Genomic DNA, 16546 nt, shown 5'->3' with positions numbered 1-16546 from the left:
GCTTACTCTCAAGCAACTTTGTTTAAGTTTGCAGTCTTAATGTCAGTCTTTGACTCTGGAAGATGTGGAGCAAATAAAGCCCCAAATCCTTTTGAACAATGTTTATGCTTTCAGTGTAGGGGTTTTCCATCAAGACCCAGCATCTTCACTTTGGTTTAGGAGGTCTTTTTAGAACTGAGGTATACCTTAACTTATTTACATTTGCATTTGAAGGAATAATAATTGTCGCATGCAATATTTCATAAAACATTTTTAAAGAAGAGAAAGAATGCTAATTTCGTCTTGAAAATCTAAATCTTGGTAAGTTTTTTACCTAAATTCTCTCGTTAGCCTTATCTTGCAGAGAAGCTGAGCTCTTGCCTTAGACTTTCCATTTTATCTAACCACTTAACTCCTCTGCAAAGCTCATGTCCCCATTTCCCCCTTGTGCAGCCAGATCCAATTCATTCAGAAGTCTCAACTAACTTCAGAGAGGCTAAGGTTGCAATCCCACATGCTTACCTGGGAGTAAGTCCCATTGGATTCAATGGGATGTACTTCTGAGTAGACATGTATAGGATTGCACTGTAAATCTGAAATCTTAACCTCACTCATTAGGGAGTATATGCCCCACTGGCTGCAGTGGGATCTGCTTTGGTGTTTCCTGACATTAAAGTCTGCTAATACTGTAACTGTGGCTCAGAGTAAACATCGCTTGGGCTGTGTCTGTGTTGCAGATTGCAACCCTGCAACCAGAACCTATGTATGTTTTTTACAAATTCCGTTGAGTCTGATGGGGCAATTTCTAGGGGTGGGGAATGTGAGGCCCTCCAAGCTGCAAACTCCCCTTAGCCTAGCCCAAACTGCGGGCCGCTGGGAGTTGCCTTCAACAACTTCTGGAGGGCCGCAGGTTCCTCATCCTTGTTCTAGGAATGATGTTTAAGATTGAGGCCGCCATAGCTAAGGTAGGCTAGTATCCAATGTGAGTCCTAGGTAGAATCGACCCACTGAAACCCATGCTAATGTTGTGACTAAGGCCATGGCTAGACCTAAGGTTTATCCCTGGATCATCCAGGGGTCAAACCTGTTCATCTAGGTGACACAAAGGGGATCCAATGCTCAGGCAGAGGCGAAACCTGGATGATCCCAGGATAAACCTTAGGTCCAGCTGTGGCCTAACTTTAGTCTTATTCATTGAATGGGTCTTCTCTACTTTGGAGCCACATTGGATACCACCCCAGATGGGCTGCCATAGGGATAAACTTGGAAAATGGGCGAAAAGCAGAGGGACAAACTAGAGAAGGGGCAGGAGGCAGGGAGCCCTTGCCGGTAGGTAAAGCCCCTAACTCTCCAAGAGACTGGAGTTGGCAGATCCGTGGCGAGGCTGGAGGCGCAGCCCCTACCCCCTTAAGGTTCTGCGGGAGGGGGGCTGAGAAAGGCCGAGGCTCGGGAAAGGCCATGCCCCGCGCAGCCTTCGCGGGGAGGCAGTCCGGCCCTTCCCCTGCCGCAGGAGTGAAGAGGCAGGGAAGCCGAGGGAGCGAGAGCCGCCGCCTGGCTGCGCGCAGGAGGAGACGCCGAACAGGTGGCCAGAGGCAGCGGCGGCGGCGGCAGCAGCAGCAGCAGCAGCAGCGGGCGCGCCAGGAAGGGAGCGGGCGGGCAGGCGTGCATAGCGCTGGCGGCGGCGGCGCCTTCCTCCTCCTCCCGGCCCGCAGCATGTGAGCGGCCGCCCGATCCTCCCCCCTGGCGCAGCGGCGGGACTCTGCCGACTTGGTAGCCGCAGGCTCAGCCAGCCGCCCGCCCTCGGGCCGGGCTCCCGCTTGGCGCTGGTGGCCGCGAGGGGAGCGCCAAAGGCGAGCCGAGCCCAGCCGAGCGCCCTCCACGCTGCCGAGCGCAGGCTCCGAGTGGCGGCGGCGGCGGCAGGCTTGCGGGGAGCCCGCCTGGCTGGCGAGCGGAGGATCGTGGCCGGCACGAAGGCGCACTCGAAGGGAGGATGAAAGTCACCGTGTGCTTCGGCCGGACCCGGGTGGTCGTGCCCTGCGGGGACGGCAACATGAAAGTTTTCAGCCTGATCGAGCAAGCGGTGACCAGGTATAGGAAGGCGATCGCCAAGGTGAGTGTGGCGCTACCAGGGGCCGGAGCTGGAGGGGGGGGGGGAGATGGACGGGCGTCGGCTGAGGGGGGGAGAGCCTGGGCGAAGTGAGGAGGAGAGGAGCGAGATGGGGTCGAGGCGAAGGAAGAGCAGCAGCTGGAGGAGAGGGAGAGCGAGAGAGAGAGGGCGCCTGGGATCAATATGGCGCTTCCTGGAAAGGGGAGGGAGGCAGAAAGAGGAAAAGTGGAAGCTGATGTGGAACTGCTTTGAAGGGAGAAGAGTAAGGGGGGGTCGGCGGTGGGGGGGTCTCCCTCCCCTCCATCGACTCCAAGGGTTGGAAGCCTTATGGGGTCGCGCCTAGAAAGATCCCAAAGGAAGCGTGGAAGGCATCGGCGATCACCTCCTCTCGCCTTTAGTTTAGGTTTTCCTCTCCCCCCCCCCCACCTGGGGTAAACTTTCTAGCGCCGCCGAAGCTCTTGCAGAATTCCCGGTGGTGGATCCAGGAGAGGGAGGCAGGGAGCGCGCGGGGGTGGGGTGGGCTGCGGGAAAGCCCGGCGCCTCCGAGTTCGGGGGCTGGACGTGAACATGGCTCCTTGTCTCTTTTGTGCTTCTTGGTTGGGGCGAGCTGAGATTTCTTTTGGAGCCCGGCAGTGGCTAGAGAGATAGACACACACAGTTGCCAAGAATCGCGTGCGCTTTTTCGGGCCCTGAACTCTTTGTTGTTGCTGTTTTGGGAACCGGGGCTGTAACTTCCCCCCTTCTCAAAGATCTTCCCCCCACTCGTGCGTCCCCAGTCATGCATTTTTCCCGAGGAGGACCGGGCGAAGGGGTGGGTGGGGGGAACTGTTATGATTGCACTCATCGTCTCTACACAAGGTTGCAAGTACAACTAGGCTGATTAGGTGTCACTTTTAACGGGGAGGAGAGCGGAAAGAGACGCATCTCTCTAGTTCCAATTGTTGCACGGAGTTGTTCGATTGTTCGGTGTTGTTGTGCAACAGTGAGTTCCGTCGGGAAGAGACTTTGTGCTTTTAAAAACGCTCCTGCCTTCTCTCATTCCCTCCTCGCATCGTGCAAGTTTCTTTCCCCTCTCTCCGTGGTCTGTGGTTCCTGCCAAGCCTTGAAATCCAGCCCCAGGCTTTCTAGTTACTCCAGGCCCGAGAGGGAGGGCGAGAGAGAGGGAGGAGAAGGAAAGGAGAGAGAGAGGAGGGAAAAAAAAAAGCTAAACAAGAAACCATGGACTCCACATGCATATTAGCAGGAATGGAGTTTTACTATGAAAAACATCTCCTGCGTTTTATCTCTCTTCTGCCTCTTTTTAGCTGGACATGGACTCCTCCAACTTATGTATTAGTTAATCGTTTTAAACAGGGAGGTTTATTCGATGGAACAAGAGATTCTTTGGCCATGATTCTCATTGAGCAGATCGCATTTTGTGCATTAATGACCTGATCCTGCAAACACTTCCAGAGATGTTGTCCATGTCTCTATTGTTAAGGGGAGGGGGATGCTATAAAGCACAGCAGTGATTGAAATCTCTCCTCTGTGTGGCTATTTTTTAAAAGCATAAGCAAGGTGTGAGATGTTCAGCATAATTACAGTTTGCCTAAAGCTGTGGCTGGTACGTTGTAGTCCAGTAAAGAGTTTTCCTGGTGTCCTCCAGATGTTTTGGACTACAGCTTCCATCAGCCCCAGCTAGCATGGCCATTGGAAAGGGATGAAAACATCAGTCGTTGTTGGAGAAGGCTGCATTGGAGTCCTCTTGCACAACTGGCTTGTACAATCCTACTTGGATTTTTACTGGGCTTGCAAGGGATCTCCCCGCCCTCCAAATATGTATTTCTGATTCACCCTTGGGACAATATATGGGCATCTGTGTAAAGATGCTCAGTGCCACCCTCACTGCAGTCTTCACTCAAGTTAACAAGGTATACATTCCCTTTTCTCAAAACAAAACAACCCCTCTCCCTGAAATCCTGTAACTTTCCTTTTGGCTGATGATTTGATAGCAGGCTTTTCATTATGGATGTGTTTACTTCTTGGCCCTCCATGCTGTAGCTCAGGGGAATATTTTGGGAGTGGATTTGGAAATGAGCACTTGGGTAATTATGGGGAGGGGGTGACTGATTTTCCTGAATTTGCTTTTGTTTTTTTTTGCCTACTTTCTATTGTATTTTGAAATTCTGCATTGAAAGCACAAAAATACAGTAGCAGACAGCTGCTTCAGGGGTAGCAGGCAATACGTTTCGGTTTTTACAGTGCTCTTTGTCCTTTTGAGGGGCTACCATATCCATGGTAAAACCAAATCAGATAAATTTTAGTTTTGTTAGGGAAATAAGCAACCTACTGTTAAGGAAAACAGAGCTTCAGTCTTGGAGTGTATAAGGTGTAAGCTTCTAAGAATTAATATTTGTGAATCACCCAGAGAGCTTTGGCCAGAAGCAGTATAGAAATATCATAAATGGATGTCTTATTATTTACAGCTTGAACCCCTATCCAAATTGCAGGAAAATCCCTTGCTGTAAAGAGGAAAGCTGGTCTCTAGCAAGAAAGCAGCTCAACCAGTTGTGAGTCATATCAGAGAGTTGATGTTGCCTGCAAACCACAGGCTGGAGTGAAGAAAACTGTGGCTGCAGTTTATGTAGTACCCTTTGACATGCACAGCACACATTTTAAGCCACATGAGAGACGGTGCCCTGCACAATGAAATTTGTTTTGAAATAGACTTCTAAATGATAACTGGAGCACCTTGGGAACATCACACAAGTAATAGAGTGGAGAACTGTAGCTCTTTACCATATTATGAACTTGCTGTTTAGAAAACTTGCACCATAAGGAATGTTATGTGTGGCTGTTGAGGATGTTGTACCTCTGTGATATGTCAGCCAACATTTTGGGTTCTGTTCTTCTTTGTATGTTTGAGCATTACAGTAAAAACCCCTCTTACCAATTGTCCTTGTGCCCACATTTGCCTTTGTTGTCCAGAAGGAGTTATCTCCCACCATGATAACTTCCTTGTTGTGGAAGCTTTTGGCCCTGTCATGCAGAGCTGCATACAACTCCTGTTGATAACATCAACTTAAATGGAGAATTCCAAACATTGGGAATTAAGCCTCACTGAACTGGGTGGGAGTTGGTTCTGAGTAAGCGTGTTTAGGACTGGGGAGAAAAACTTGTTGTAATTGTAGAATGTGAGTCAGTGGTGTGATGTGGCTGAAAAAAAGAAAGGAAAATGCAATTTTTGGTTACACCAATAGAAGTATAGTTTCTAGATCATAGGAAGTAGGAGTTCCATTCTATGCTGTGCTAGTCAGACCTCCTCACCTTGAATACTGTGTCCAGTTCTGGATACCACACCTTAAGAAGGATTCAGATAAATAGGAACAAGTTTAGAGAAGGATAGCGAAGATGATCAGGAGACTAGAAACTGGGTATCTTCAGAAGAGAAGACTGAGGAGAAGACTTATTAAGAACCCTTTTTAAAAGGTTGTTGCTCAGAAGGGTGTCACAACCATCTAAGACTCTAGGGCTTGAAATAATAGGCTGAAGTTACAAGATGACAGATTTCAGTTGAACACTAGGGAAAACATAATGGTGAGAGCAGTCAGTCAATGGAACCAACTGTGAAGGACAGGGGTGCAAGTTTGCGCCTCTAAACTGCTGTTGCTATGTGATTGTAAAATCTGCCCTTTATGCCTGGTCTGTGGTCTATTGTTTCAAACTGGTTGTGCCAGGCTTGGATGAGGAGGGTGAGAATTGATGGCTGCCCGCCAAGGTCATCCCTGCCTTGAGCCAGTCTAACTCCCACCAGCACCTGGAGATTATCAGGGCGGTGGAGAAGTGAAGGGGATTCAGCTGTGGGAAAAAGAGGTGGACCTGGCCCCTATGGGATGGGGTGGGCAAAAGCCCGGGAAGGGCACTGGTTGGTTTGCCAGGGTCATGGGACAGGGGGTCCCAAAAAGAGATAAAAAGTCCTAAGAAGAAGACTCTCCAACTTTCCTTGGTGCATGCGTATGTCGAATGGGAAGATCAGGTCCGAGGCAACCAGGAGGGGGTTGCCCGGAGTTAGAAAGGTTTTTTATGTTTTAACGTGTGTGGGTATCCTGGAGAAGGCCAGCCGTGGTTTGGGGACGTATGATAGTTTATTGGGGTAATGGCTAATTATTAGAGCTTTTCCTCACCTTCTTTCTTCACTTCCCTTTTCCTCATCTCCCTTTCCCTTTCTTCCCCTTTTCCTTTTTAAGAGGCGTTTACTGACCAAGGCCTTACGTGTTAATTTTAGTGATTGCAATAAATTTGCTTTGGTCCCTAAATGTGTGTCTGTGTCTTATTCCCTGAACATCTGGTTCGTCCCGGTTGGGGACAAGGCTAGGGAGGGGGGCTGCCTGGGAGTTCAGGACATTTGGTCCAGGAGCCTACCTTGCAGAGTTGTCAGGTGGACCCTGACATCCGTTACAGCAACTGCCCAAGGAAGTGGTGGGCTCTCCATCACTGGAGTGAAGACTGGAGAGCAAACTGAGCAAGGGGTTGGAACAGATGATCTAAATGACCCCTTCCAACTCTATGGCTCTATGGTTATTACTAAGCAAGATCAGTACAGTATTCTTGAAGATGGAAGCAATTCCCCTATGAGGGAAGGTTACAACAGCTGGGATTATTTAGCATGGAGAAAAGGCAAGTAAGGGAAGAATGGATAGAGGTGTATAAAATTATGTATGGTATGAAGCATGTGGTTAGGGAGACATTTATTTCACTCCGTCATAATACTAGAACCCGTGGTCATCCAATGAAGAGCTGGGAGATTCAGGACAGATAAAAGGAAGGACTTCTTCACACAGCACATAGTTAAAACCATGGAATTCACTTCCATAATATGTAATGATGGCCACCAATTTGGGTGGTTTCAAAAGGGGGTTGGACAAATTGCTGGAGGAGAAGGCTATTGATGGCTGCTAGTCTTGATGGTTATATGCTATCTCCAGTATCCCAGGCAATAAGACTATATACACCCAATTGCTGGGGAACGTGGGTGGGAGGGTGCTGTTGCACTCATGTCCCATTTGTGGGTCTCTCATCTGCATCTGGTTGGCCACTGTGTGAACAGAGTGCTGGACTAGATGGACCCTTGCCTTGATCCATCATGTCTCTTCTTACGTTCTTTTGGAGCAATGCTTACAGTTAATGTGAATCTGAATTTTAGATCAATATCTAGTTTTATGTTACTGCACATAGGGGAAAGGGAGTTAGCAAGGTGGCTCTTGAAATTCCTTCTGTTCTGTGCCTAAACTGTGGAAAACATTTAGCTCCTCAAATGGAATGTTTTTTGACAAATTTGCAAGTTTGCTTATTGGTGGTTGTGCTCATTCTCTTCTGCTGAAACAGTTCACACTTGGCATCATTTCACATTACACCACATCGTGTCTGGGTTTGCTGTGAAGTGTGGCATTGACAGGGAGTGCTGGATTAGTGTGTCTGTATCATCTGCAAACATGTATTTGTAGCTTTGTATGGTTAGGTGTACAACTAAGACAGTTGAAGTATCTGTCTTAAAGACTTAGTATGCAAAGTTTCCCTTTATTTTTGGAGTGAGAATGCCCTCTTCCTGTCACGTCAGCTGTGCACGTGTCAGGGAAATGTAATGGGGGAAAGCTTTCAGAGAATCCCCAGAGGTGGAAGAGATGTCTTAGAGGACCTCCCTGACTTGTCTTTAGTTGCTCTGGTGAGGTTCAGTGCTTTATTATTTATTTATTTATTTAGAATATTTTTATCCTGCGCCTCAGCCAAAAGGCTCCCAGAGCAGCTTATAATAAATCAGTAAAGAAGACAGCCTCTGCCCTCAGGCTTACATCCCCCCCCCCCCGGCAAAAAAAAGACATGTCACACGAGGAAAAGGTTATGGGGAGGGAAGAGGGGCAACAGCAATCTCTCTCTGAATATTATCTTTTTCTTTAAGGAGAAACTGCAGAGACCATCTCCAGTATTTTATAAAGCTATATATCAAAAATGCACACTCCCCCCACCCCACTGAGGCCATCAAATAATTGAGACGATAAAAATACTACCCCCGCCCCCAAATACCTAGCTATACAACTTGTGAAATGTTTTGCAAGCAGTGTTGCTGTCTATCAGAAAGTGTTACTCAATTTTGAAATGTTGAGGACTTTATGACCTCTCCCCACCTCTTTTACTAAAAGCTTCATGATATGTTTAAGTGGAAGAAATTGTACAAATAACTTGCTTTCAGGATCAAGAGAACACACAAAACAGTTGGCCATGCATGTTCCTGTACTAAAATAACTATACTTATGGGCGTTATTGTTGTTGTTATCAAAATGTTTGTATTTTGAATGGCATGCTTTTGAAATACTTTTGCCATTCAGTTTACAGCCTTACGCAAGAAGTGAGTTACTTCTGTATTATGCCATTTATGACTGTAATATGAAAATGTTTTGGGTTTTTGTCTCTCTTCCAGATTGTGCTTTGGGGTGATTTGAAATAAACTTCTTTACACTGTTTGTCCTGATACTCTTGCTATTCTGGAACTCCCTCTTAGGATAGCCTACATGGTAGCAACTCTTCTCCTTCAAATTTCTCCAGAAAAGCCATTTGCTTACAGGGTTCATGTGATTTAAATCATGGTTTAAATTGTTTCTCTGAAGGACTCAATTTTAATGAATTAAATCAAAGTTTAAATCACCAGTGAGGAAGATTCGATTTAATCATCTTTTTTTTTTAGTAGAAGTACCTTATTGCTTAATACAACCTTAATACATATTCAAAGATGTAGGTTACATTAAGCAAATATTGCGAATAATTCTCAGATTAATTTTTATCCCCCAAAATGGGATGATAATTTGGTTATTTTAGTACTAAAGCAGACTGAACTTGTGAAGTCGTTCTAGAGATGAACCAGCTGCAAATATTCAATCATGTAATTTTTGTCATGATGTGCCAGAAATCACCACCACATAGGCTTTTAAATCAAACTAATAAGATTGTTTATTCTTCTAGTTAGTTTTCTTTTTCAGCAAACAACAACATTAAACACACACACACGAGTTTTGAATGGATAACTATTCCAGTTTTTAGATAAATGCAAAGTTCTTTAAAAAAATAAAGTTTAGGCAATTTCAACTACAACACATACAGAAACTGGACATCAGGAAAAACTTCCTGACTGTTAGAGCAGTATGACAACAGAACCAATGACCTAGGGAGGCCTTCAAGAGGCAGCTGAACAACCATCTGTCAGGGATGCTTTAAGGTGGGATTCCTGCATTGAGCAGAGGATTGGACTCGATGGCCTTATAGGCCCCTTCCAACTCTACTATTCTTTGATTCTATGAAAATATTCATAGCTGCCACCATGCTAGGTTTTCCCTTCTACAGTGGAGGAAACATGTACTAAAAGTTTCCTCAGGAGTTAGGCCATAAAAATGCTCTCCTGCTTATTGGGAAAATATTTCAAACCCTTAAGACAGCCTTGCTCAACCTGGTGTTGGACAATGGTAGTCCAAGTGTTTTGGACTGCAACTCCCAGCATTCCTGTGCATTAGCATGCTGACTGGGACTGTTGGGAGTTGAAGTCCCAGGTTGGGGATAGTTGCCCTAATGCAACCTTTACTGAAGGATAGCATCGAGTTTTTTTTTTTTTTTTAAGGTATAACCAGAACCCAGGCCAACAGCTGTCACTGATAAATCCTGATTATTTCTACTGTAATGTAACTACTCTATGCATACCTTATGTCTAAGACCCAATGGGATTTACTTCCAGGTAAGTATCTATAGGATTGCAATCTAATGTTGCAATTCACTGCAAACATACCTAAGAGTAGGGATGTAAAGCTGTGTTTCGTGGATTGTGCAGTGTCATTCATTCCAGTGTCCATTCACAGACGTATTCAGTTTTTCCCCTGTTATGCAGAAAAATACGCAAATAATTCCATAAGGAAGTTTGCAGCAATTTACATAATTTATGTTAGTATGTAACATTCTGTGTATTGTTTCCCATTCCGTTTAACTTTTCCAGCCTGGCATAATGTCTCAGTAGAAACTTGCATATTTTCCTGTGAATGAATTTGCGTAAATTTCGGGAAAGTAAAAATAAAATCCAGAAGTCCGTGGACTCCACACGGCCTGGAGAGGCCAGTCTACAGTGTATTCCGCAGGTTGGATTTTTAGAAATCTCACCACATTTTAGTCCATCTTGACTTTCTCTAGCATCCCTACCTAGGAGTATGCCTCATTGATCACAGTGGATCTTAAATCTGAGTAGACATGGATAGGCTTGCAGTATACATTATCTTAGTGGCAAGATCAGCTTTTCAATTATGTGATCAACCCTGCTTTCATTTTTTTTTTTTTTTTACATGTCCACATCACCCTAGTCTATTTTGCAAATCCAAAAGCAAAGCTCAATTCTTGGGTGTTGATAATACATTTATAGGAAGCGGTATTCAAAATTAAGCCAAGTATAATGCAAATGACATCTTTTGTTATTGTTGGAATGGAACCATTATGCTCGGAAAATGAGAAGTTAATTACATGGCAAGAGACAGAACTTGCCATATAAAAAAAGGAGAGTTAAGAAAACATGTATGACTAAATGCACCTTTTTGCTTTGTCTATTGTATTTTATAATAATAGAGAGATTGAATCATCCCATCATTTCTAATTGTGAACCCAGACCCATGGAAATGGAAATTTCCCCCTCCCTTTGAATGGAGGGTACTACTGTAGTCCTGTTGTCTCTCTTTCCCCCCTCAACCAAAGTAGCCCCCCACTTTGGTGGCTGCTATACATTTTTTAAAAAAGAAAAGGCGAATTCCAATTGCAGGATTCAAAGATGCAGCTAACACCGTGTCTAGTTTGACCCTAAATCACAGTGGAGACAGCTGTGTGGCTACAAATAAAATAAGACATCTGAGGTTAAAGACTAGACTAAAGGCTGTGTCTTTCCATTACAAATACATAACAAATTGGGAAATCTTCCAGAGGGTAGCTTTTTTAGTGCATTGCAGAAAATTAAAGAATAACAGGTGCATTTTTCAGGCAAAGGATCAAATGAGGGGCTACCTTTTCTACTGGACAAATGTCCTGGGATCGTCCCGGGATCATCCCTGTGCATCCAAATGACACATGGGATCCCAGGAGCGGCCAGGGATGACCCCTTCATTTGCCTGGGGTAATCCTTAGGTCTAGCTAAGGCCTAAGTGGTTTGTATTAGAACAGCAAGGGTGTCCACCTGTGAATTGTTTTAACAATAGTCATTGTTACGTCCGAGTTAAATTGTTGGAATTCGTGAGCTGTAGTAACTAAATTGTACACTTGTATTTGTGTATATGAGTCGTCCCAGTCTATGGCTTACTGCCTAACCTGGTGTGCTCCACATGTGTTGGACTATGTAGTGGGAGTTGTACACCACATCCGGAAGACACCTGGCTGGGAAATGCCGGCTTCTTAGGTTCAGTCGGTAATTGAGTCTACCCATTTTGCACCTGGGACCAGTTATTGGACCTCAGATTTCTAGTTAAAAAACAACAACCCAAAACTAGATCCCACAATCTTCCCTGGTCTGCAGAACCCATTTTTCATTGTTTAACCATCCAACAGTTTAACTGCCTTGTTAACCGCTTCCCCCTTCCCATGTGCAATGACAGAAAACTTGACATATATCTAGAATAATATTCCTATTAACCGCAAGCGTTGCTTCCATCCTCAAGAAAATTAGATATAGTGATCTTGCTCAGTAAGGATCATTTATTTGGGTTCAAAAGAGTGGTTTGGTATACTGGACCTTAGGCTTCCACCTCTGCCTTCTTCTTGGGATAGTTACTTTTCTATTAGTCTCACCAATTTGCCTTCCGGGAAATGAATGTTTTGTGACTGGCTGTCCCCATCATGAAAGCCATTTTGTGAATGAGCAAGCCCCTCCGTGGCAACTGTTTTGTGAGAGTGCCCATTACACACTCAAAATTTCAATTGTGCCCAGCAACCCCAGTTCTAAGTAGAGAAAACAGTTTATTTTGCATTGTTTTTCTCATCTCCCACCCCGATGTCTCTGAAAGGGTCTGTTCAGATGATACGCTAAGCCATGGTTAGGCTGCTAACCCTTTTGCAGCAAATGCTTAGTGAAGTTGTTTAAACCATGGTTATGTAGCCACAAGGATTAGCGACGATTCACATGACGCACTTAGTCATGGTCCCACAACATCCTAACCTATAATGTTTAGCTCAAAATGCTTAACCACTGTGGCTTAGCGTGTTGTCTTAACAGGGTCAAAGTGTTTTGACTCATTTCTTCTCCCTCATCTGTCAGTTTCTATCTTCCCTCCCTCCTGCTGGTTTCTCCTATTCCCTGGCTTCCTCTTTATTCCCATTTTTAAAAAATATTTTGTTAAAAAATATTGGCCTTGCCGTCTAATCAATTCTAGTTAATAAAACAACAACAAAATAAATGTGGTGGATATAGTCCACAGCATCCCAAGGTACATATTTGAAGCAGGCATATTAAATTCTGCTTCTATGAACACAAGTGTGTTTTTCAGTAGTCAAAATCAAAGGTGTGGGGGGAAATATAAGTCAAAAGGTGACCTAATGAATGGATTCTTCAGCTTTGGGTCCTAATGTCAAGTTTCCCCTCCCCCATCCAAGGACTTACTTAGTGTTGTTTACAATTGTAGGTGCTAATTGTAGAAGAAGTGAGCAACATACCCTTCTGGCAATAGTCTAGCACCCATAACCTTTAATTGGTGATCCCAGATTATGCAAATTAGCTTTTTGCTATCCAGTTCCTGATAGGTTTCAAGAACAGGAGACTCCATGGTGGGGTGGGCAAGGGATGGCCCTCCAGATGCTGTTGGACTGCAATTCTCATCAGCCCCTGGCCAGCATAGACAATGGTGGACATCAATACATCTTGTGGAAGTGAATTTCATAGTTTAACGATGCCACGTGTAAAGAAATGCTTGCTTTTATCTGTCCTGAATCTCCCACAATCATCTTCATGGGATGACCCCGGATTTCTAGTATTATGAGAAAGGGAGAAAACTGTCTCCCTCTGCACTTTGTCCACCTTTAGCATAATTCTGTACATCTTTATCAGGTCTCCCCCTTACTCACCTTTTTTCAAAGCTAAGCAATCCCAACTGTTGTAACTTTTCCTCATTATTATTTATTTATTTATTTAAAACATTTATATCCTGCCCTATATCATTAAGATCTCAGAGCGGCTTACAGATAAAAAAACTCATTAGGGATAGAAAAAAAAAAACTCATTAGGGAGTTCCTCCAGCCCTTGATCATTTTAGTTGCCCCTTTCCGTACTTTTTCCACCTCTACAACGTCCTTTTAAAGATTGCTTTGTATTTCATGCATAGTAACAAGAGAGCTAATTTTTTCAGATGTCGTTTCAAAGTCTTAATTATTGGTAAGGGTTAAAATTAATAAAAGTAAATAGATTCCACCTTCATTTTCTTTCTAACAGCTGCTCAAAGAAGCACCTTGTTAAACCACCTCAAGTTGCTTTTGATGGTAAAAGAAGGGATTTGTCTTGTGCCAACACATAAATGCACCCACAACATCTGTCAGTGGTTTTGTATATTGTTAAAGCATGTGAATTCCATCCTTGCTAATGCACCGTGCGGCTCTTGTTTCTTGTATAACTGGTTTTTACTTCTGTGGGAATTTTACCTGTTTAAAATTATTTGAATTATACCTGTTCAAAAACACAGGGAGCAAAATTGTACAGTTTTCAGTGTCCTGGCTCGAAATACGTCTTCCAACAGAGGCTTATAACAAAGTGTCCACTCATAAATTCACTAGAAGTGTTTTTATAAGAGAACTAGGTGATACACCCGGTGTTGCCCGGGTCCTAGAATAAAGTGTATTTGATAAATAACAAATATCTCTGTGACTTATTCATCTTTAAGTTGGTAGGAGATTTTTATTTCAGCAAGGAGTGTAGGGAGGCGGCTCTGTGAAGCTTTAAAGGTTGAACACTCAGTCCTTGAAAAATAGATTCTTATATGAAGTGCTTTCTCACAATGTCTGCCAAAGGCTGGTAAGTCTGGCCTACCACCCAAGGCATGCTGGGAGTTATGATCATGGCATGCTGGGAGTTGTAGGCATAAGCCTATGTTTTTTATTAAATTCTTTAAAAAATACTTAAAACTGAAAGAAAGTCATGTTTTGAGATTTTTCTGGTACATTGTACAGCCAGACCTATCAGCGTACCAGATTTCAAATGTCTAACTTATCTGGAAGTGGGTAAACTTTTACAGACATACAAACCAGCATACATATTTTCAGCTTTATAGGTAGAGATTATCTGTTACATTAATAAATAAAGTTTGGAAGGTGTCCTGGAAGAATTCTCCAGTGGTTGAATATGGTTAAAACTTGTGCCACAGCCTCTCCGACGCAACATGTGAAAGTCTTGGATGGGTATTACGTTGATGCTATTTTGCTCATAAACAGACTGTGGGAAGATGTGGGTGGCTTGAGTAGGGACCATAAAATCTGTGCTTCACACCACACACCTGGATTGTGTTTGAATCCACCATTGTGAAACCTCTGAAAGCAACTTTACCTGTGAAAGGATGATAGAAGTATTGGATTTATCTCTCATCACTCTCAACACTCAACAGAAATCATACTTAAGCACTGTAGAATGTACCAAGGTCTTCACATATATTATCTCAGTAATCCTTAGAACAACACTAGAAACTAGTGTTGTATCCAATGTTAGTCTAACTTAAGTCCCATTCATTTCAATGGGTCTGTTCTGATGAACATTGTTGAAAACCCAATATTCCCATGTTGCAGGTGGGGAGGTTTATGCTTAGAGAGCAATGGTCAGGGTGGAGTTTGAACCAGAAACTGTTTGGCTTATAATTAAGTGTTAGCTGCTACACATTACTGTACTAATTTCATTGCTGTCATACACAGAAACCCTTCACATCCTACATCAAGAAATTAACTGATTTTGTCTGCAATCCTAAATATACTTACTATGGAGCAAGTCCCAATGAACACAGAGGAATTAATTCTGAGTAAATACTCATAGGGACCGCACTGTTAATTCTCTAACACTGTAAATCTTTTATTTTCTCTTTGTATTTGGGGGTCGGGGTGGGGGGGTCGGCTGAGTGAGTAAATTTGTTGCCAAGCAAGAAAATTAAACTCTTAACATCCATTTGAGTTCTTTCACAAATCTTCTTAATTTTATTTGGCAAAATACTTTTAGCAGTTGTGGATTTATGGAATAGTAGCTCCAATTGTTTTTTTTTAATAATATGTTCCAGATGTGTTCTAAGATAAAAGGAGACGTTTGAACTAAATCTTTGCAGTTTAAATACATAAAGTTCTAAATAACCCATTGTTTATCTACAGGGCTATATTTTTCCTTGTTTTATTAAAAGGCTGGGTGAGATTGTTGCTTAGAATGAAATATAACTATCAACAGCAAAGGTATTTGCTTTTACTCACATGGCAACAAAAATGCTTAGCTCATGTACAATGCAGAATGTACGCTTCTGGGCCATTCTTGAGTAAATGAAGGGACGTCCTTTGGTTTAAGGACTGATATGTAAACAGAAAGCATATGCCATTACAAATGTGTTAGTCTTTAGTGCACCACGAGACTCTTTGTAAATAGACCTGTCAGTTTCATGTAAATACACAAGAGATGCATAAACAACGAAGTCTTGTGTCGCCCTAAAGACTAACAAATTTATTATGGCATACATATGTGTTTCTGAATGGAGCATAAGTACCTTGCAGTGTAATCCTAGACATGTCTACTCAGCAGTAACTCCTATTGAGTTCAGTGGGGCTTACCTTCATGTAAGTGTGGATAGGATTGTAGTTTAGGGCGCACAATCCTATGCATGTTAACAGAGACTAAAGTCCTACAACTCCCAGCATTCCCCTGCTAGCTATGCTGGCTGTGAGATGCTGTGAGTTGCAGGACTTTTTCCTGTCTAAACATGCATAGGATTGTGCCCTTAAGTACATTTTTAAAAAGCCTTAGTGTGCTAGAAGAACATGAAAGCACTTCTGGGAACCTTTTAAAGCTCCTATTTACCCCTTCCCACCTACTGCCCAGGCTGTGCGTATTTATATGGATTTTAGCACAGCTTTCTTTAGTTTTAGTTTCAGTCCTGAAATGGATAGAAATGACAATGTACAACAGGTTTCAGCTGAGGGCTGGAGTAGGCGCTGCTATATTTTAATCCCACATGAAAAGAGTCACACCGTTGGAAATTCTAGAACATTCTATGGCACTCCACTCAATGGTGTCTCATATTCTGTGGTGTTGCCAGGGTTATCGGCAAGAGATTGATAGTAGCTAGGAAGAATGTTGTTTTGAACTTCTTAGCATGTTCAATGAATGACCCCTGTTCAGATGGCACGCGAAGTCATGATGGTTAAGCATTTTGAGCTAAACATCGTGGCTTAGTATGTCATGTGAACTAG

At 43.4% G+C, this 16546-nt stretch overlaps 1 protein-coding gene across 3 annotated transcripts in view; it reads left to right on the top strand.

Moving 5' to 3' along the window:
• Positions 1-1929: 1929 nt before the first annotated feature.
• The window catches only part of PARD3 (par-3 family cell polarity regulator), a 680003-nt gene continuing 665386 nt past the window's right edge, over positions 1930-16546 (top strand). For all 3 annotated transcript variants that reach the window (XM_063125521.1, XM_063125527.1, XM_063125514.1), the window contains exon 1: positions 1930-2089. In XM_063125521.1, the coding sequence (XP_062981591.1) occupies positions 1970-2089 (120 nt within the window). In that variant the 5' untranslated portion in view covers positions 1930-1969. The remainder of the gene's footprint in view (positions 2090-16546) is intronic.

This window comes from Elgaria multicarinata, chromosome 1 (genome assembly GCF_023053635.1).
Source record: "Elgaria multicarinata webbii isolate HBS135686 ecotype San Diego chromosome 1, rElgMul1.1.pri, whole genome shotgun sequence".
NCBI lineage: Eukaryota > Metazoa > Chordata > Lepidosauria > Squamata > Anguidae > Elgaria > Elgaria multicarinata.
Note: the sequence above shows the minus strand (reverse complement) of the source record. Positions and strands in the feature narration are given on the sequence as shown.